We start from the raw sequence: 23,539 nt of genomic DNA, 5'->3' as shown, positions 1-23,539 counted from the left end.
TAAGCAAGTGGCATATGTGCAAATAAATGATAATATCCAAAAGTTGCTATAATGCCATCATTAGCTTTCTGTAAATAGCATGTCAAATGTGAAAGGTATCAAAAGGCATGAAATTGTCATATTTGTATACTAGATATGGACAAATCATCCCATCGTAAGTTAAATCTTGTTTTGTCAAGTTGAATCCTTTTAACAACATGTCAAATGTTCGTTAATATTAATTAAGGTGTCTGACACTCAAAAGTGTGTCTCACTCCTCCTTCCAGTATTACATGTTGGAGATATTAAAATGCAAATATAAAATTTCTGCTTTTCTTCTCCATTCCATTTTATCTCTCACATGTAATCCAATTTTTTTCTTGCTCTCTCTTTATTTCACTTGTTATTTCTGATTTGACATTGAATTCATCCATTATGTCTTACACTCCCTCCAGATTCTTCCATGTTTGATCTTCAAACTTTCAATCTGATTCACAAGCATATCGATGATCATGTTCACTCAGGCTCCAGATGCCCTGGATTCTTCACTGTGATGTTATCAACCCAGGGGCACGGAACTTTAGTGGCCAGAATAAAATCCCACTATCGGGACGAACTAAGAAACCTGAATCTGAGCTGGTGCACAGAAGGACTGCAATGGCTATTTCAGCAATGGCAGCAAATTAAGCAGTTCATTCAGCACTTCGATTAAGCATTGGTCTGCCTTTTTAAATAAACCTTCCACGTTACCCAATTATTCTGCCAACAGTTTGCAGCCTTCACAGCGCCACCAAAACAGATGACTGCTACTGAGGCCACAAGGAGTAGAAAAGGTCACATTCATCTTGATGAGTCTTCAAAGAGCAAATTGTAAAGTTTTTCTCTTGTGCAGGGGCCAGGTAGGTAGGACCAGGACAGCAGAACTTAGTTCATGGCCACCACGGGTCCCCTCATCAGAGCACACAATCTAAAGAAACCAAGGCATTCACCTTGTTCCTGCCTGACCTGAAGAAGCCACCTCAATGCAATAAGCATACTCTCCAGCACCAGGGTGTGGGATCTAATATCTAATCCAGTATTACCAAGTAAACCTATAAAATTGGAAGCACAGTGGCTAAGTGATAAGCACTGCTGCCAAACAGCACCAGGGACTTGGGTTCAATTCTAGCCTCAGGTCACTGTCTGAGTGAAAGTTTGCACATTCTCCCAGTGTCTGTTTGAGTTTCCTCCCACAGTCCAAAGGTGTGCAGGTTAGGTGGACTGGCCATGCTAAATTGCCCATAGTGAACAGGGATGTGGATTAGCCATTGGAAATGCAGGGTTACAGAGATAGGGTAGGTGGTGGTGGATCTGGGTGGGATGTTCTTTGGAGGGTCAGTATGGACTCGTTGGGTCAAATGGCCTGCTTCCACACTTTAGGGATTCTCTTCTAAATTGCACAGAATGATTCATTTTTATTCATTCATGGGATGAGGGTGTCACTGCCCACCCGTAAGCGCCCAGAGGGCAATTCAGAGGCAACCACATCTGCAGTCATGTGTACGCAAGACCAGGTAAGGATGACAGCCTCCTTCCCTAAAGGGCATTAGTGAACCAGATGGGTTTTTCCAACACTTGGCAATGGCTTCAAGGTCATCATTAGACTCTTAATTCCAGATTTTTATTGAATTCAAATCCAACATCTGCTATGGCGGGACTCGAACCGGATCCTCAGAACATTATCTGGTCTCTGGATTAAAAGTCCAGCAATAACACCACAAAGCTATCACCTCCCCATGTCAAAGGCTCTTTAACTATGGTCAGCATTCAGTGAAAGTCTTATAACCCAAGGTAACCCTTTCTGTAAAATTAGATATGCAGATCAAACTCACAAGACTAGTAAAAGTATTAATAGATTCTTACTTGTGTTGCTGAAGTAACATGTTTTGTGCATTTTTCCGATAAAGAGCTCCAGTCCTATGATAGCATAAATGATGATTACGAATAATACCAGTAGAGCAATATGTAGAAGAGGAACCATGGCTTTGATGATGGAATTCAAGACAACTTGTAAACCTTTATATAACAGAGAGAACTTAGTTAGAAATTAATTAAAACTTATTCTAAAATAATTAAGGGGAAATTAATTGTACATATAGCCCAGACCTTCGAGTTGGAAGGTAACTCTTGCAGCAATGTATCCTGAAAGATGCATGATGAGACCCCTTTGAAGCCCTGACAGATCATCAACCCAGAAATTGCCCAGCAAGTTTACATTTCCATTGGGTAATTTCCCTATATCGGGAACATTTCAAAAAGCCTAAAGTTAGAAGAGCAGAGTTCAGAGAGTTCCAACTCACTTGGCTGAATAGCTAACAAGGTAACTTTGGAGGAATTAAAACCTCTAACTGTGCAAGTATAAAGTTAAAACCCAAGTCACCACTTATCCCTGACTCCCTCCTCCTCACCCCAATCTGACCTGAACACCACTTCCTCCCCTCCCCCATTTTCCCCAACTTCCCATCCTAATCCAACCTGACACCATTCCCTTCCCCGAAACCAGTATCCCCTCAGTACAAGAGCCCCCCTAATTGAGTGCTTCAATACACTCAACATTTTTAAAAATATGCTTTCAAAAATGTGGACATCGCAGGCAAGCCCAGTATTTGTTGCCCCTCCCTAACTGTCTTCAAGCTGCACGGCTTGCTCAGCTACCTCAGAGGGCAATTAAGATTCAAGAATGATGTAATCAAATGACATTCAAATTCCTGTATAAATTAAAATCTGGTAAACAAAGTGCACTTATATAGCACCTGAAGGACAGTAAAACAATCGTAATACATTGTTAGAGACAAACTGAAACTGAGTCACATATGGAGATATTACAACATGTGACCAAAAACCTTAGCCAGATGTAGGTTTCAGACATTTCACAGAAAAAGAGCTCGGAGTAAAGGGGCAACGAGGTTTTTTGGAGCATAGGGGTGCGGATTCCAGATTTTAGGGACTACATAGTTGAATGCATGGCCATAAAGAGAATCATGAGTACACAAGGTCAGAGATGGAATAATACAGAGTTTGCAGATTGTTGATAGCTTAAAGTTAGAGAAAGAGAGAGGATCAAGTCAACTTTAAAAAATACATTCTGTCTTGGAACCATCGAGAAACTTACTCGGTACTCCAGATACAAGTCTTAGAGGTCTCAACACACGAAAGGCTCGAAGGGCTTTGACATCAAAACCACCTGAATGTTTGCCAGTGGAAGTTGTATGTCCATCCACATTTTCTGCTTTGGTTAGTTGTTCCAAAACAACACTAAACAAGCTGAGACAAAATTATAAGTACAGGCATAGAATTAGAATATTTCTGCCACTTCATACTTTCATTTCCATGTAGCATGGTACACAATTACTCTATTTTTATTGCATGTTTAATTTTCATTGAAAATACATTCAACCATTCTAAAGCATAAAATGTGAAAAATACAAGCCTTGGAGCACTGGAAACACATTTTTCTTGCACATGGATAGATTTAAATAATAAACTGAGAAAATAGCCCCTAAATACATTCATCAAGCATGAAATAATACAACAGCATAACTTTTAATTAAAATATCTCTTCAGACATAAAAGATATATCTGAAACCAATTATTTCACTATAGCCATAAATATAAAGTATCCTGATATAAAACATCAAGTATCTCTGTTGTTATTTTAATATTCCAATGTCTTTAGGATAAAAATACATCAGTGTCAAGCTTACAAGAAACTTCATTGGCTCATAGCACTTTTACACAAACCACCAAAGGCTCAATACAGCAGCAATGCATAATTCATATGAATGATAATAAATGAATGATGACATGTGGATTACATCAAGGAATTATAGGCTGGAAATTCCAGCAAGAAACAAGAAACTCAAGACGAAAGGTAGGATCCAAAGATGTCTACCACTGCTCAGGAGATTTATATTTTTATTTATTCTTTACTTAGTGTCCATATTCGGTGCAGAAGGGCTACTAGATGCATGTGATGTATCCACTAGATGGAGCAATATTCATAGGCAAATCTACTGTGAGTTGTTATTTTGGTACAGGGTTGGGGATAAATCAGGGCCCAATACTCAAAGGAGAAAGTTGTGACTGGTTCAGGTGTGGGGCCACTCTGCCCAAGTCAGAAGCATCATTGTGGTCTATGATTTCTGTCCCTGCCCCTGCCTTAGCTTTTAAATAAGGGGAAAATGAGTAACTATTGTAGATATAAAAACAGAAATTGCTAGAGAAGCTCAATGGGTCTGGCAGCAGCTGGGGAGAGAAATCAGAGCTAACGTTTTGAGTCCAGTCAACCTTCCCCAGAACTGAAAATGAGTTTTTAAGGAGCAGACAAAATACACTCAGTACTAAGGGAATGGAAGGTCAACTTAAAAACCTAAGGAATGCATTGTTAAATGTTACTGGTGGTGTAACTACTTGTTGATTTGCAATGTATCTGTTGTGTTTTTAATTTCAAGACTTTTTAGCACAGCAATTTCACTTGGAAGCTACCAGTTACAAATAAAATGTTGAATAAAACTATCATATTACTTCGAACAGATTACTACCAACTAACCTTGTAATGGCAGTGCCTGCAGATGACAAGTTTTCAGCACAAAGAAATATGTTAGGTGTGTGTAACTAACGAATATTTGAAACTATCTTACTATAAGAATTACAGCCCTGCATTTCAACTTTAATACAATCGAAAGCAAAATACAATGGAAAGCAAAATTCATCAAAGTCATCAAATTAAAAGAATTGGAAAACGCTGGGAGAACTCAGCAGATCTCACAGCTGTTCTTGGAGAGACAGAGGTAACTCTACAGTTCAATGAACATTTATTAGAATTGGAAAAAAATTAGAGGTTTTAAGCAAGAAGAAGCAAGGAAAGAGGGAGGGGAAGAACAAAATGCAAGGCCTTTGCTAGCTTTGAAGGCAGGAGAAATTATCTAACAACAGAGATGATTGCAAAAAGCAAAAGTAATTGGTAATATGACAAGTAAGGAAAACAAAATATCATCCTAAATGCAGACAAGGTGATAAAGATAAATCAAAATCAGCAACAATGCCATTCAGAAATAAAAGGAAATAAAAATACATAAGAGAAACAAGAAACAAAAGATTTAAAAAATTATAATCTCAAATTGTTGAACACAATGGTTAGTCAAGGAGATGTAAAAGTTCCTCAATTTTAAGCTGAGTTTCATTGGAACAGTTTAGAAGACTAAAAGCAGAAAATCATAAAAGAAATGAATTGGAAAATGTTCGCACAAAGATAAAACAGCAAATGGAAATTGGAAAACTTTCAAAAGAGAGGTGAATAGGGTGCAAGCTAGATATGTATCCATAAGAAATAAATATGGAGTTTGCAAACCTGGAGTACCCTGGATAACCAAGGATATTTAAGAGAAAATAAGGAAGAAAAAGGAGACATATGATGCATACCAGAATTATAACAGCAATAGAAAGGGTGTCTCAAATATTGGAGAGAGGCTAAGACCGGAATAAGGAAGGCTAAAAGGAAAGGATGGCAGGCTACACTAAAACAAATAGTATAAGATTACTGAAAGGTGGAATGGGGCCCTTTAGGAATGAAGTGCTCACTGAAGGATACACCAGAAGTACTAAATGAATACTTTGCTTCGGTCTTTGCCAAATTAGAAGATGGTGACGATGGCCCAGTTGAAAATGTGTATTGAGCAGCTGAGCAGTGCAGTAATAGATAAAGTGATTAAAAAAAAAGACTGGCAGCACTTCAGGTAGAAAAGTTGCCAGGGTCAGATTGGATAGAGTCAAAAAGTGTGGCGCTGGAAAAGCACAGCCGGTCAGACAGCATCCGAGGAGCAGGATATTCGACGTTTTGAGCATAAGCTCTTCATCAGATTTTGGGGGGGGTGGTGGGGTGGGCTGGGGGTGATCAAGGGGCCGGAGAGATAAATAGGAGGGTGGTGGGGCTGGTGGGAAGCTAGCTATGAATGCTACAGGTGGCGAAGGTGGGGGGTGATGGTGATAGGTCGGAGTGGAGAGTGGAGCACATAGGTGGGAAGGAAGATGAACAGGTATGACAGTTCTAGAGATGCCAAGTGGAGGATTGGATCTGGGATAATGTGGGAAGAGGGGAAATGAGGAAACTGGTGAAATCAACATTGATCCCATGTGGTTGGAGGGTACCAAGGCGAAAGAGGAGGTGTTCTTCCTCCAGTCGTCGGGTGGCTAGGACTTGGCGGTGGAAGTGGCCCAGGACTTGCATGTCCTTGGCAGAGTGGGGGGGTTGAAGTAATTGGCCACAAGGAAATGGGGTTGTTTAGCATGTGTCCCACAGATGTTCTCTGAAACGTTCTGCAAGTTGGCATCCTGTCTCTCCGGTGAAGAGGAGACCACATCAAGAGCAATGGAAACAGTAAATGAGGTATTTAGAGGTGCAGGAAAACTTCTGCCAGATGTGGAAGGATTCTTTGGGGCCTTGGATAGAGGTGAGGGGGGAGGCGTGGGTGCAGGTTTTACACCTCTTTTGGTGCCAAGAGAAGGTGCCAGGAGTGGACGGTGGGTTGCTGGGACCTTGAAACATCACCTCTCCTGCTCCTCGGATGCTGCCAGACTGGATATGCTTTTTCAGCATCACACCTTTTACCTCTAATCTCCAGCATCTGCAGTCCTCACTTTCTCCTCAGATGAGATACATCCTGATAGAGGTAAGGGACCAAATCACAGAGCTACTGAAGAAACTTTCTAGACCTCTCTGAATACAGCATTAGCCCCAGGGGACTAGAAGACTACAAATATGACACTGTTGTTTAAGAAAGGGGCAAAGGATAACCCAGGAAACTACAGATCTGTTAGCTTGATATCAATAGTGGGAAAACTGATGAAAAGCCATAATACAGGATATGTTTACACAGAGAAACCTAAATCAAAACTAGAAAATCAGCATAGCTTTGTCAAGGGCTAGTTATGTGTGGCAAATTTAATTGAGTTATTTAATGAGGTGACACACACTGTGGATGAGGGTAGTGCTGTGTATTGCTATATTTGAACTGACTGTGTGGAGTTTGCACGTTCTCCCTGTGTCTGCGTGGGTTTCCTCCGGGTGCTCCAGTTTCCTCCCACAGTCCAAAGATGTGCAGGGCCAGGTGAATTGGCCCTGCTAAATTGTCCGTAGTGTTAGGTAAGGGGTAAATGTAGGGGTATGGGTGGGTTGCGCTTCGGCGGGGCGGTGTGGACTTGTTGGGCCGAAGGGCCTGTTTCCACACTGTAATCTAATCTAAAAAAAACTTTCAGAAAGCATTTGATACAGTGCCACATGGCAGGTAAATCAGAAGTATTTGGGATTGATGGGTCCTTAGCAGCATGGATTAAAAGTTTGCTGAAGTCAGAAAACAGGATTGGTGACAAAGGGCATTTCTCAGGCTATAGACGAGTGGCATTACCCAAGGATTGATGTTGTGACTCTTGCTTTTTCTGATTTATATTTAACCATTTGGAGATGGGTGTTGAGGGCATAAAAGAGTGAACCCAGAATTTTATGATCTGGCTGGGGATGTAACCAACTCAGCCACATAATTTAACGAGATTGGAGCTACTAAGCCAAAGATGGTCACCTACTTGGAATATGTAGCTTAAAGTCAGCATAGCAATGATGTCCCATCCATGAAATAAACCAACTGTCCTGCCAGGAACAAATGGGCTCCCCACTACCCATTGCCTGCTTTTTCCATGTATGGTCAAAAACAAACCAAAGACATTTTTTCGCTCATTAGTTACTGAGTCGAGACTAAAGCTATTGTGAGCACTTACTCTAATTGTGATTATAATGCATGGGTAATGTTCTTTGCAATTTTATCTTATATTAAAAGCATTTAATTATTAAAAATACCCACCATCGTAAGATCATAAAAAGACATTAGGACCAAATTTCAGTTGAAACAAGAGAACACTGCAGACCTTTAACAATGGTAGGTGATAGCCACATTCCAAAATACCACTGCTTTTGACAGATTACATTTTTGTTCAAAGGAGGTGTAAGAGAGGCATGAATTGCACAGACTTGCTGCTGGTCTGAAGGCCTTAATCCATAGTATTGGAATCACAAATTGATGGAGGACACATAAACACTCTTGAAGGGTGAAGATAGCCAGTATGTTTAAATCCACTACAATTCAAACTTGAAAAACAAAGAGCAGGCTGAAACCATCAGTGTTCAAAATAAACACTGCCTGCCAGATTTCTTAATTGAAAGACCATCTAGTGTAGGTTAAGTATATAAGTTAGCTCACTGAACTGGAAAAATTGTTTTCAGACATTTTGTCACCATACTAGGTAACATCATCAGTGAGAGCCTCCGGTGAAGTGCTGGTGGTATGTCCTGACTCTCTATTTATAGGTCTTGGTTTCTTAAGGTGGGTGATGCAATTTCTGGTTCTCTTTTTTAAGGAAAGGTGGATAGGATCTAAATTGATGGAGTTCTGGTTAGAATGCTATGCCAGAGGTGGGTGCCGTAGGGAGTGGAGTTCATCATTTCTCCCTCCAACTCTATTTTGATTTAGTCCCTACCCTCCCCTTCACTGTTTTGATCACACAGCACTGCCCTTTGATGTGAAGGGCAGTGTTTGTCACTGGCCACCCGGGTGTTTTCCTATCTTCCTGGTGGTGGAATTTGAATAAAGATTCGTGCACTTCGTGTCTTTCACTGTGTCTCACACCTGCACACACACACCATGGGTGCTGGGGATTAAAAAAAAAGAAGAAACAGAATTGTTAGAGCCCGGGTATTCTTAAAAAAAAAAAAATTTAAAAAAAATAGAACGCTATGCCTCTAAGAATCCTCGTGCGTGTCTTTGTTTCACCGGTCCTCGGATGCATGTGCTGTTCCAGTCAAAATGGTATCCTTCTTTGTCTGTATGTATGGAATAAATAGAGAGGCGGAATATAACACCAGCGCTTCACCGGAGACTCTCATTGATGATGTTACTTAGTATGGTGACAAAACGTCTGAAAACAAATCTTCAAGCTCAGGGAGCTAACTTACATACTTACCATCAAGCCGAGCTACAAATCTTCTCAAAAATAGTGTAGGTTATGTTCTGATCCATCCTGACCACCAACTTAATTGTTATAATGTGGTTAGGGGCCAGTAGCCTTATTTTGAAGCACAGAAAAACTGATTTCCAGGGGACTTAAGGGAATAAGGCTATAAAATTCCACTGTTTTGACCAAAAGCTATTCTTTCAAGTTAGAATAGTAATAAAATCTACAATATACATATGACTTAATTCTGGGTCTTACAAATAAGATGGTAAATATGGGCTATGTATTGCGATGAAACACCTCTCAGTGTACAGTGTACCTCTTAGTGATTAGCAAAAGCAATCAAGACAGTTCTTACAGATTCCTCAGCAGTTCTCCTCAAATGTAGATAGCAGAATGGATCATAAAATTTCACAAAACTTCACAGGGGAATACAATTCTTCACTTCTGCTGATGTGGTCACAAAACTCCCTTTTAAAAGCCATTACTTCACAGACTACTTCAACAACTGCGCCTGTTCAAGTTGATCACCCTTCTGTCCTGGGTCCTTTCACCCCAGAGTTGAAAACTATAATCCAGTACTTATCAACTCCAGATTTTCATATATACACACATGCTTAAAACATCATGATGTGATGGTGCAGTTTTCTTATATTCTAATATACCTCAAGCATTATCAATGATAAATACTACACAGCTGTCCTAAAATTAAACATGCATAATTACAATTAATTTATATTAAAGAATGCAAATTTCCTATGGAGTAAATACCAATACTAAGCACAAACAGACAATTTCAATCAAATAATTCTGAATCATGCAATTTTTCCTGCAGAGATAATGAAGTTCAATTATAAGGTGAGTAATCAATTTATGGAGAAGCACAATAAAAGTGCAGTAAAAACAGGAATCAAAGCTTCAGTGACTTTAAATTTGCAATAGAATTATTTCTGAAAGCTTCCTATTTAAATAGAAATCAAGCCATTCTCAAAATTATGCAACACAAAATAAGGACATTCAACCCTTCAAGTTTAGGCCAGAAGTTTGATGGAGGAATCTTTCCAGTGCTTTACAGATGGAATCTAAAGCAAGCTTAGAAATGAAGGCATGGTACTTTTCTGGTGCAATAAAGTGTCCTTTCCTCTCAGGCCAAAAGGCCCAGATTCAAATCCTACCTGCTCCAGAAGGTGTGTAATAACATCTCTGAACAGATTGATCAGAAAATATCGACAAATGAGAGCATGAGACTGGTACACCATGGCATCCACAGCTGAGGGTCATCTATGGCAGTGATTGCTCATCAAGTAGCATCAAATAGCAAATAATCATTAATTTAAAAGGCCAATAAGGTAGACAAGGAGCATTATTCAAGAATCTTCCCAGAATTGGAACTTTCTAGTATAGTAGCACAATAGGAGCAGCTTCAGGGTGGAAGGGCAGGATGCCTTCTTCTTGGAAGTTGAGTGCTCCACTAACAAGGCTACAGAAATAAAAACTGCATTTGCAGCCCAATGACTGTCAAAAAAATTCTCCTCCACTGGCTTCAAACCTCATCAGTTGTGAGTTTAATAGATACTTTTCAAAGGTACCTCCTTTTTAAGGTGCTCTCATACTCTGCTTGCTACTGAAGTAGTACTTTTCTGTTTCAGGCCTTTTAATTTGGCCTGTGACTTCAGGATCTTATTCATATTTCTTAACTGGACAAACTTCTTAAAACAAATCTTAATTGTCTAATATAAATAATAAAATAATATAGACAGGCCCAACACACCAAATGATAGTTTTCCTGTTGTCAAAGTTCATAGCTAAAGGGTTTTGAAATACTACATTACTTATGATTGCTAGTCATATGAAAAGTTTAGAGGAAGTGTAATTCTTAAAATGCATCCAGGACAGCTTTTAAGTCGATATAAGCAGGCCATATAAGAGAGGGGTAGCCTGCTTTTAAGTTTAGGTATCAAAGCTGGGCAAGTAATTGAAGTATCAGTGGGGTAACAATGATCATAACTTAAAGAAAGTAAGGACTGCAGATACTGGCGCTCAGAGTCGAGATTGTGGAATCGGTGTTTCGGGCATAAGCCCTTTGTCGGAATCCTGATGAAGGGTTTATGCCTGAAACACTGATTCTCTTGTTCCTCTGATGTTGGCTGACCTGCTGTGCTTTTCCAGCATCACACTCTCAACAGTGATCATAACCCTGTTTTGGTTCAAGATTGTAATGGAAAAGGACAACAATGGGCATGAAAACTAAAATTGTAAACTGGGAACAGGCTGATTTTGATAAGATTAGTATGGTTAAGCCAGAATAGACTCCGAGCAGAAGCATCTGGGCAAATCTGTCCCAGAACAGTAGGAATACATTCAAATAGGAAATATCGAGAGTATAGGGTCAACATATTCTAACAAAGGAAAAAGATGGGACTATCAAATCCTGTGAACCTTCATTATCAAGATATATACAGTATTTGATTAAAGTGAAAAGTGAGGCTTATGGTAGATACCAAGGGCTCAAAACAGCAGAAGCTCGACATGAGTAAAGAATGTACAAGAATGAATTTTTAAAAAGAGATGGAGAGCTAAAAGCACATGAAAGGATACTGGTAGGTAAAATAAAGGAAACTCCTATGTTGATTTACAAGTATGTTAATGGTAAAATGATGAGGGGAAGAGTAGGGTCTAAGTGTGGAACCAATGATGTAGGCAACATTCTCAATGAATCAGTCTTCATTAGTGAGAGGGACAATATGGGTACAGAAATCAGGAAGAAGATCTGTGAAACCATTTAAGTAGTCAGATAGAAGGTTCTGAGTTGTTTGGGTGGCTTAAAAGTACTTAAGTATCCAAGCCTGAAAGAGCTGTAACCGAGGTTATTGAGTCAGGCAACAGAGGAACTAGGAATGGCGCTTGCAAAAACTTTCGATTCCTCTCTGGCCATTGGTGAGCTGCTGGAGGACAGCTGACATGGTACCGTTATCCAAGAAAAAATAGGAAACTACAGGCTAATCCCAGTGGTGACAAAACTATTGGAAGCAATTTTGAGGGACATAATTGATCTGCATATGGAGAAGCAGGGATTCATCAAGAAAAATCAGCACAGATTGTCATATCTGACTAACGTGATTGAACTTTTCAAAGAGGTGACCAGTGTGTAAATTGGTATAATACTTCTGATGTTCTCAACTTCAAGGTTTTTGATAAGGTCCCCTATAGGAGTTCAGCAGCTCATTGTATCCACTGAATTTGGCTAATTGGATTCACAATTGGCTGAGGGGCAGGAAGCAGAGGGTGGTGCTTGAGGGATGATTTTTCAACTGGAGGTCTATGTCATGGCATCCCACAAGGGTCAGTATTGGAACCTTTACAGTTTATGGTTTATATAAATGAGTTAGACTCTAATGTTGGTGGTTGATCAATAAATTCACACACAATACAAAATTTGGTTGGGTGGTAAATAGTAAGTTGAATCCCTGCTTTTCCATATGCAGATCAATTCTGTCCCTCAAAATTGCTTCCAGTAGTTTCGTCACCACCAAGGTTACACTGTTCCTAGTTTATCCCTTGTTCCTTTCTTGAATAGCCACATCGGCTGTTCTCCAGCAGCTCTCCTATGGCCAGAGAGGAATTGAAACTTTTTGCAAGCTCACCTCCTATTTCCTCTATCACTTCATTCAACAACCTGGGTTACATTTCTTCCAGCTTTCAGCCCTGAAAAAGGGTTACACCTAAAACGTTAACTTCTCCACCTCCTGATGCTGCCTGGCTTGCTGTATTCTTCCAGCCTCCTGTTTGTCTACCTTCAGTTACAGAAGGTTATGGATGGTCTGATCAGGTGGGCTGCTCAATGGCAAATGGAAGATGATGCACTTGGTAGCGCAAAGAATAGATGATCAATGGTAGGACATGTGGAAACACTGAGGATCGGAGGGACCTTAATATGCTTGTACACCAGTATCTTAAGGTATCAGGACAATGGATAAAGCGGTTAAGAAGGCATGTGGCATATTTCCCCTTTATAAGCCAAGGCATAGAGTTTAAGAACAGGAAGGTTATGATGGAACTATGTGAAATGTTGGTTAGTCCACAGCTCGTGTACTTCTGTATATTTCTAGAATTCACATTAGAGGACGGATGTGCCTGCACTTGAGAGGGTGCAAAGAATGTTTACCAGTATGTTGCCTGAGCTCGAGTGTTTCAGTTACAAAGATAAATTGGACAGACTGGCACTGTTTTCTTCAGAGTAGTGGAAATTGAGAGAAGCCATGATTGAAATGTATAAAATTATAAGGGGCACAGGTGGGTAAACAGGAACAAACATTCACCCTTGGTGGTAGAATTAATCACTAGGCACATAGATACAAGAAAGGGGCATAAGGTTTAGAGGAGATATGAGGAAAACCTTTTTCATCTAGAGGTCGGGGAAAAACTGGGACTTATTGCCAATAAAGAGTGGTGTAGGCAGAAATCCTCATAGCATTTAATAAGTATTTGGATGTGCATTTGCAGTGTCAAAGCAGATAAGGCTCTGAGCCAAGTGCTGGGAAATAGGATTAAAATAGTTAGGTGATTGTTTTTGATTGGCCTGGATGCAATATGCTCTTGATCTCTATGAATGTATGACTATGACTCATCCCACTAAGTCTTTGAAGGCAAACGAGCACAGTCATATATGAAGTGACTTCACAAATTTGTAACACTTACAATATAAACAAAATAATACAGATCAATGCCCAGCATTAATATAAGATTTAGAAAAGCTTTTGAATTAGCTGTAACAGTACAATGGAACTGTGATCGGTCTCACAGCATGAATTTTTAAAAAGGACAAAAATGATGAGAGTTTTTTTTTACATTCAACACAGACTCAGTCAAACAGAATATACCTGGATCTCTTAACAGTTCAGCTCAAAATTAGTTCAGAAAGAGGGTATGAAATTATCCTTACTTTATACACTGTAGAAATCCTAAATGAAGTGCACTCTGCTTGTGAAGACAAGGTTATTGGTATAGGTATCTGTTGTAAATATTAGGACACAAGTGATGTGAAATATTCAGAAATATTTCTTGACTGAACTTCACTGAAAACATATTGTTTGTTTAGGCTCCTATCTTCAACAATTGCTCTAGCTATTGAGTTAGTAGCTCTTCACACATTTGGAAAACCTCAGAAGTTTGTTGATGCTGAAATTCATTATTTCAATGAATAGGAATAATTTCTGGCTTGTTAGAAATCATTTATACGCCTATTTTTATATACATACACACACACAAAATCACCTTGAAGTAGGTGGAGGATTAAATTACTGTTGGTAAATTGCACTAAACTACAGATTGCTTAAGCTAATTTTAATGGAAACAAACTACTAGACTGAGACAACTAAATGAATCATCCTATGATTTAATAGTTTGACAGGGAAGCAGAACTGCTAGATTGGATGGCTGGCCAAATAAATAAGCTTAAATATCAACACTTGATAACAGACAAATATTAACATAGAGATTTCTGAATGAATAAGGCCAGAGATGATGTTTCAAGGGACTATGAAACTGATTACGGGGAACAGTTCAGAAAAAGATAAGGGAAGATGCTATAAGGCTACAATTAATCACATATCAAATACTTGCAATGCCTTTAGGAGTATGAAACGTGAAAGCATAATGATTAGCTCATCTCCCTGGTTTGAATACAGACATAACCGAATACAGAATTTAACATTGCAAACTAGGAAAGTAGAGAGGGTTTTCAGCTAAATAATGCAAGTTCAGCAAAGGATCAAATGTGGAAAGAAGGAATGTATCAAAGATTGGAGACAAACTAAGACAGGAAAATAATATGAGAACTAAGGGTCAGAGACTTTATTTTTAAATCACTCTTGGAACATGGGTGTCACTGCCTGGCCAGCATTTATTGCTTATCCCTAGTTGCCCTTGACAAGGTGGTGGCAAGCTGCTTTCTTGAATTGCTGGAGGTTGATCCACAATGCCATTTGGGAGGGAATTCCAGGAGTTTGGCAAGTCATATTTCCAAATCATCACAGTGAGTGACTTGGAAGAGAACTTTGACGTGGTGGTATTCTTATGTATCTTCTGCCTTTGTCTTTCAAGATGGAAATAGCCATGGTTTGGAAGGTGCTGTCTGAAGATCTTTGGTGAATTTCTGCAGTGCCTAGTGCTTAACTTCGCTGATGACACCAAGACCACAAAGTGATCTTGATCAATTGTGTCAATGGGCTGAGGAGTCACAGATGGCATTTAATTTGGATAAATGTGAAATATTGCATTTTGGTAAAACAAACAAGGGTAGGACTTATACATTTAAAAGATGGGCCTTGGGTGGTGGTGTAGAACAGACACACCTGAGTTCAGGTAGTTAATTCTTTGAAGTTTACATCACATGTAGACGGGGTGTTTAACATGCTTGTCTTCATTGCTCAGACCTTTTGAGTATAGGGATTTGGGCAGCATGTTGAGGTTGCACAGAATATTGGTGAGGCCTCTCCTGCAGTACTGTGTGCAGTTCTGGTCATCCTTTTATAGGAAGCATATTATTAAGCTGGACAGGATTCAGAAAAGATTTACCAGGATGTTGCTGGGAATGGAGGGTTTGAGTTATAAGGAGAGGCGGGATAGGCTGGGACTTTTTTCATTGGAAAGTAGGAGGATGAAGGGTGACCTTAGAGTTTTATAAGATCATGAGGGGTATAGATAAGTTGAATGGCAGGTATCTTTTCCCTAGAGTGAGGCATTTCAAGACTTGGGGGCATATCTATAAAGCAAACACAGAAAGATTTAAAAAAAGACATGGGGGCAAAGCTTTTTACACAGAACAGTTTGTATGTGGAATGAACTTTCAGAAGTAGTGGTGGATGTGGGTACAGTTACAACATTTAAAAGACCTTTAGATAAGTACATGAATAAGAAATATTTGGAGGGAAAATGGGCCAAGTGCAGGCAGTGAGACTAGTTTAGTTTGGGATTATGATCAGCATGGATTGGTTGGACTGAACGATCCATGCTGTATGTTCAGCAAGCAGATACGAGGCAAAAAAAAAACTAGGACTACACCAACACTTGAGACAAGAGTAAAAAGACAAAATTAAAGTTTCTGTATATGAATGTGTGTACAATTGATCGAGTAAACACTGATTGCATACATTGAAGTAAATAACTATGATCTCATAGCTATTACAGTGTAGCTGCAAGATGACAAGGATTGGATCCTAAATATTACAAAGTATAAGACATTCAAGAAGTATAGGAAGGTAGGTGAAAGCAGAAGAGTTGCACTGTTAGTCAAGGTTGTCATTTGTGAAATAGTTAGAGTTGACACTGGTTCAGAAAATCAGGATGCAGAATCGGTTTGGGTGGAGATGAGGAATAGTAGGGGTAAGAAGTCACTAGAGAGAGTGGTCCATGGGCCTTCTACCAGGAACCACAATGTAGAACAAAGTATACAGGATACTGGATGCTTGTGACAAAGGAATGGCAATAATCATAAGTGACTTTAATCAAATGTTGCATATTATCGAGGTGTGACTGACAATGTTGTATTATGGAAGCAAAGAAAACATTCAGGAGTCAATTTGGACATAGAAACTTAGACTGATTCCTGGCATGACAGTATTGACATATGAAGGGAGATTGGATCAGTTAGGACTACATTCCCTGGAATTTAGGAGAATGAGGGGATCTCACAGAACTCTATTAAATTATCACAGGACGAGACAGGGTAAATGCAGGAAAGAATATTTGACGGGGGAATCCAGAACCAGTGGTCACAGTTTAATAATGTGATAGGCCATTTACGATGGAGATGAGGAAAAATTCTTCACCCAGAGAGCAGTGAGCTTGTGGAATTATTTGCCTCAGAAAACAGTTGAGGCCAAAACATTGAATGTTTTCAAGATGGCTACAGAGCTGGATGATTATCCATAATCAGATTGATTGGTATAGCAAGCTCAAAGGACTGAATGGCCTACTTTTGCTCCTATTTTCTACACTGGACTCGAATGTCAACTCCACTTCTCTCTGCACAGATGCTGCCAGACCTGTTGAGGTTCTTGGACATTTTCTGTTTTTAATTGAGTTCTCTGATTAGTTGAGCTATAGCGTGTTAGAAAGCAGGAAATGCAAAGAGTAAGAGAGTGAAAACATCCAGTCTGCTGACCGCATTCTCTCTCCCTTCAGGGGGAGAAAAGACAGAAAATCCCAGAAAGATTTAAAACAAGAGTTCTTACAAAAAAATGCACCAATCAACCAATGAATCAAAAATGTGTCTCACCATTGCAAAAAAATCATAAGACAAAGGGCTTTCCACTTTTTATTCTGGACATATGATCATAAGAATATTCGTTTCCACTCAGTGTGTGTAAAATCATCTGTTTTCTTTGTCTTAATCCTGACTGAATGTGTCTGTGTTTGGGGTTTTGAAAGGGTATAGTTAAAGTTTCATAAATGAGAATTAATTTCTTTTCACAGCTCTTGCTAAAGCTAAAATATGTACAACATACAGAATTATATTTATTGGTAGTGAAGGAACCAATAGTGAAGGTAGTGTGGTTTGTTTTTGTCCTGGGTAACAGTCGCTTAGACAAACTAAATTTTTGTGGTCTTATCAGGATGTTTCTATATTTTCACATTTTGTGAAAACTTTGGGCATAATTATCAACACACTGTTCCCAGGAAAGTAATAGACTAAAGAATGCTTTTGAAATAGTTTCTCACAGTTGCACATTCTAGAACGACCAGAAAACAAGTCACTTTAGAACTACTATTGCGTAATGTGACAAAATTAATTAATAACCTCAAATCAAAAGCTACTGGGTAGTAGTGACCACAACAGGATTGCATTTCAAATCCAGTTTGATAGGGTGAAGAGTGGATTTAAGACTAGCATTTTAAACCGAAATAAGGGAAACTATGTGGATGCGAAAGCTGAGCCAGCTGAAATGAATTGGCGTACTAAGGTAGACGATAAACCAATAGAGAGACAGTGGCAGACCTTTAAGGGGATATTTCAGAATATCCAGAATAATTACAATTAGGAAAATAATCAAAAGGGGGTTCTCCCACCCTTGGTTAACTAAGAAGTTATGGAAAGCATCAAACTTAAGGAAAAAGCATATAACTGTGCAAAGATTAGAGGCATTTCAGATGATTAGCCAGAATATAAAGAATAACAAACAATGGCTAAAATGTTAATCTGGGAAAGAAATTAGTATTGGGAGGAAGTTAGCGAGCAAATGTAAAAATAGATAGCAAGAGCAACAGAGGTATTTAAAAAGGAAAAAAGAAAGTCAAGTGAGTGTTGTTCCTTTAGAGAGTGGGAATGGGGAATTAATCGTAAATAATTAGGAAATGCCAGATGACATGAACAAATATTTGGCTTCTGTCTTCACTATAGAGGAAACTGAAAGTATATTACTCCAGTAATAGTTGTAAATCAGGATGTGGAAGGGAGAGAGGAACTTAGAGAAATCACAATCATGAGGGAAATAGTTCCAAGTAAACTGCTGGATCTGCAGGCTAACAAGTCTCTGGGTCCTGATGGACTTCACCTTAGGGTCTGGAAGACATTGCTCATGAAATAGCACATAAGCTAATGGTAATTTCTAAAATTTCCTCAATTCAGAAAACTAGAGGTTAGTTAGTTTGATGTCTATCATAGAAATGATATCAGAATTGATTATTAAAGGGATTATAGCTGCACACTTAGACAAACGCAAAGTAGTGGGAATAGTTCGCACACCGTTGTGAAAGGGAAATTATGTTTATCCAATTTATTACAGTTCTTTGGAGCAGCAACGTGCATTGAATCAAAGGGAGACTGAAATTGTCCTGTATCTTGCATTTGGATTTCCAGAATGCATTGGACAAGGGCCATATCAAGGGTTTTTGCAGAAAATAAAAGCTTATGGTGTACAGGATAAGATAATAACACATATTGATTGTTTTGTACCATCCAGCAAGTCAGCATGCATAAATGGGTCTTTGTCTGATTGGCAGGATATGACAAGTGGAGTCTCGCAGGTGTCTGTACTGGGGCCTCAACTATTCAAAATGTAAATCAAGGGCTTAAATGAAAGGTGCAACAGTACAGTAGTTAAATTTGCAATTAAAATAGGACAATTAGAAATTCTATTTTGAAGAAAACATGAGGTTGCAGGTGGATATAGATAAGTTGAGTGGGGAAAAGATCTGGTAAATGAAGTATAATGTGGATGTGGAAAAATGTAAAGATGTTGACTTACGCATAAAGAATAAAAATATCATCATGTTAATTAAATGGAGAACAACTGCAGGATTCTAAGGAGTGAAAGGATTTGGATATTCTCATGCAAGAATCACAAAGTGACTTTATAGGCAGAGTGTGTAATCAAGAAGGCTAACGGAATGCTATCTTTTATTTCAATAAGGATTGAAAGTAAGAGTAAGGATTATATCTTCAGTAATGCAGAGCATTGAGACCACATTTCCAATATTGTGTGCAACTTTGGTCTCCTTATTTAAGAATGGATGAAAATGAATTGCAGGCGGTTCAGAGGAGTGTTATTAGACTGATAGCTAGAATGCACAGGTTGTCTTGAGGACAGGTTGGACAGACTAAGTTTGTTTCCATCGGAGTTTAGAAGAATGAGGGATGACTTGATTAAAGTGTATAAGACACTGAATGGACTTGACAAAGTGTGCTTGGAAAGGATGTTTCTTCTTATGATTCAGTTCAAAACTAAGATGTAGAGTTTCAAATTATGGGCTGCTGTTTTAGGACACAGGTAAGGAGAAACTTTTTCTCTGAGGGTTCTGTGACTTTGGATCTTTGTGTCTCAAAGTAGTGAAGGTGAGGCCATTAAGTATATTAAGACAGAGATAAATATATTAGGCAAGGGAATTAAAGGAGGTGGAACAGAAATGTGAAATTTGAAACAAACAGATGTGGCAAGAGCGTTACAGATTGGTGGAGAAGGCTTGAGGAGCTGAATGAGTCAAAGCTTGGCGCTGGAAAAGCATAGCATGTCAAGAGAGTCAAGGTCTCAGGCATAAGTCCTTTATCAAGAATGTGATGAAGAGATAAATAGGAGGGTGAGGGTGGGGGATAAGGAGCTGGGAAGGCAATAGGTGGATGTACATGGGGAGTGATTGTGATAGGTCGGTGGGGAGGGTGGAGCGGATGTGATAGGTCGGTGGGGAGGGTGGAGCGGATAGGTGGGAAGTAAGATGAACAGGTCAAAAGGGCAGTGCCGAGTTAAGGGGTTGGACCTGGGATGAGGTGGGGTAAGGGGGGATTTGGAAACTAGTGAAGTCTATGTTAATGCCATGTGGTTGAAGGGTCCCGAGGGTGAAAGATGAGGTATTCTTCCTCCAGTTGTCGAGTGGCTTGGATTTGGCAGTGGAGGCAGCCCAGGATTTGCAGTGTCCTTGGTGGAGTGAGAGTGGGAGTTGAAATGGTCGACCACAGAGTGGTGGAGTTGTTTGATGCATGTGTCCCAGAGATGTTCCCCGAAACATCCTGTGAGTTGGCATCCTGTCTCCCCTATGTACAGAAAACCACATCGAGAGCAATGGACACAGTGGATGAAAGTCCTCACTTTCTCCTTGAGGGGCTGAATGGTCCATTTCTGCTTATATTTTATATATTGTCTGACAGATTGTATAAAAGAGGAAAGACCAAAGATTTATCAAATTTAAACCCAATGTCTACTTCTGAAAATGGGCAGAAAGCATTTTTTGAAGGTTCTAGGTACAGGTAAAAGTACTTGAAGCTGTTAAAGATAAATCCATGCTTTCATCTGTCTAGCACTTTTGTAAAGTTGAAAAATGGTTGAGAGGAAGTAAAGCAATGGGAATTGAAAAGAACTGCTGTTCCCTCTTACCTACCATCTTTCCAATCTAGTCATGAATGCATGTTTTGCTGCATAACTCCAGTCATAATCTTCATGAAACTCTGATCAAACTTAACATAGCCACTATACTTGTGACAGTCAAAGCTGGTTATAGAAAGGTTGATACCAACAGATTGGGGCTTTTTCTGTGGTCAATATTTTGAGAAAATCTTTGCACAACTGAGCTGCTAAGAGTCTTTCAGCAATTTCACATAGAATCTTTTTTTTTAAACCATTTGAGTACAGGTCCTATATCCTGTCACTAATAAGGTTTTCCAACTGTCGTGGCTAGAAATGTCACACAGGCTGTCATCAGAAGAGAAGACAACATCATGTAAGGACTTTGCATTCACAGTTGTTATGCCTCACTAGGAAAGTACGCAGGAAATCAAGCCTCACTATTCACCAAGTTGCCACAAAAGTTAGATTCTAAAAGTACCCAGGATTCCCCAATTCACCAGTCTTTCAAAGCGAAGTTAATAGAAAGCATGTACCAGATTTCTATACTTGACAAGATTTATTATTTATCACAAATAATTAGATTCCAGCTACAGATAAGCAGTTATGAACTGGTGGCATATAACTTTTTACTAAGGCCATTATAAACCCCTGTCTATACACACATACAGACAGGGAAAACAACATGGGTGTTACGGGCAGAAAGAAAGACTGGGAAGAGAGTTCGGTGGCTCCTGTCCATAGGGTTTGTCCAAGATGATTATTGATCATCATGTTGTTTTTCGATCTTCCATCTCCAAATAATTTCACCTGTTTGCAGAAGGCCATTTTCCATTTAGAAAGGTCTTTGACTTATCAATTAAAAGTCACAGTTTATAGCAACAGAAAGTAGGAAATAATCTGGTTACTTTCAGGTTTCAGATTATTTATCCTGCAAAGAAAAGAGCCAGCTCCTGCCTTCACAGAGATCCGATTGTTGCTACCAAACATTTATATCCTCAAGCAGATAAGCTTCCAGGGCCATTCATATTGTTGTTGGGAAGCAGAAGATCTTTGTCATTGATAACCAGTCACTAGTTCAAAGACCAATCAGCTACCTGTTTCCAGCCAACACTCCATTCATTCGCATCCCTTGGTTCTAGCTCATCTGCAAACTAGGCTTCCAATAGTGCTTAAACAAGCAGATGTGTGAACAATACTTATGAGTGTCAGGTTACTTGCTTTTCAAAGGAAAGTGCAATAATCCTTCAAAAATCGCTGTTATTTAAGACAGTTCCTTTGCCATTTCACTCCACAATAAAAAAAGGGAAATAAAAATATGATCTCTACATAAGCCTTGCCTGAGGCCTAGATCTGAGTCAAGATTACAGTAGTGCTGAAAAAGCACAGCAGGTCAGGCAGCATCCAGGAAATGCGACATTTTGGGCAGGGCTCCTGCCCGAAATGTCGATTTTCCTACTCTCAGATGCTGCATGACCAACTGTGCTCTCCAACACCACTCTAATCTTGACTCTGATCTCCAGCATCTGTAGTCCTCACTTTCACCCAGATCTGAGTGCCCACCGATCAGTAGATATATTGACTTAGATGCAGCTCGTGAGAGACAACATCTCCACGATATTCCCTAACAGTTCCAGAAAGCTAGTGGTTAAAGCGTCAGATTTGTATGCATTAGCTAGAAACTTCTACCAAGGTAGGAGGATACTAATGTCCATGGTGCCATATTTCAGCCTAAGTAGACATTTTCTGCTGAATTTTACATCTCCCACTACACACACACTGTTTATTTCAGCTAACTATAATATGTCAACATTAGATTACAACAGGGCATCACTGAGCAGCATCCTTCTAGTAACATGTCATACTTCAAGTGATCGTCGAATAAAATGGAATATTAGACGTTCATACATTCAGTGCCATGATACAGTGATGATATCATGAACATTTCTTTAAATAATATACTGAAAGGGGAGAAAGAACACCAACACCTCCAACTCTTCCCCCACAGCTGCTAAATATACCCACCTATTCTTCACTCCCATTACTGGGGCCTGCTGGCCAGGCCTCATTGGTACCATGGGTGTACCTTCAGTCCAGTTTTCATCAGTTTCTATTCTTTGGAGGCAATCTGTCATTCTAACTGTGGTCACAACTCAGCCTATATTGTTGGAATTGCAGAACAAAAAGAAATCCAATTTGCCAGCAACTCTTAAAGGTGGCCCCTTTGAACAGAATGGGGTCAAAGTCAAACACCCCCAATGAACTGCACAGCCAAAGATTAAATGGCTGTTGGACAGTCAGCATCAGAGTGGATATATTCCCCACTGACTCTCCAGTAAGGGGTGGAGGAAACTACCATTCCTGTTCATTACATTGAAGTATTCTCAGATATTAGCACTGGAAATGACATTAGTCTCTGTTATGACCTTTCAACTCAGTGTCAAGTTTTCAAAAATCATCCTCATTTGATCCATGCACATCCAATGTCCTTTTTACAGTAGTCCTCCAAAGATCTGAGATTCATAAGTTGAAGAGACAAAAACTAATTTCTGTGTACCATTGTTTCCCCTTGCTGGATTCTGGTTTCCAAGTCTAAATCATTCCTATTTCTTGATCTGAGTCTTAAATATTCACAAATGTTGGCTGCTATTCTTCTAATCCTTGTTGGCATTCTTGTCATGCACTGA

At 39.4% G+C, this 23,539-nt stretch overlaps 1 protein-coding gene across 12 annotated transcripts in view; it reads right to left on the bottom strand.

Moving 5' to 3' along the window:
- The window catches only part of LOC122559001 (voltage-dependent L-type calcium channel subunit alpha-1D-like), a 617,537-nt gene that overhangs the window by 342,869 nt on the left and 251,129 nt on the right, over positions 1-23,539 (bottom strand). For all 12 annotated transcript variants that reach the window (XM_043708064.1, XM_043708058.1, XM_043708060.1 and 9 more), the window contains exons 5-6: positions 3,131-3,282; positions 1,882-2,034 (exon numbers count right to left, since the gene is read on the bottom strand). In XM_043708064.1, the coding sequence (XP_043563999.1) occupies positions 1,882-2,034; positions 3,131-3,282 (305 nt within the window). The remainder of the gene's footprint in view (positions 1-1,881; positions 2,035-3,130; positions 3,283-23,539) is intronic.

This window comes from Chiloscyllium plagiosum, chromosome 18 (assembly GCF_004010195.1).
Source record: "Chiloscyllium plagiosum isolate BGI_BamShark_2017 chromosome 18, ASM401019v2, whole genome shotgun sequence".
NCBI classification, from domain to species: domain Eukaryota; kingdom Metazoa; phylum Chordata; class Chondrichthyes; order Orectolobiformes; family Hemiscylliidae; genus Chiloscyllium; species Chiloscyllium plagiosum.
The sequence above is the reverse complement of the archived record's forward strand: the minus strand, read 5'-3'. Positions and strand labels throughout refer to the sequence as shown.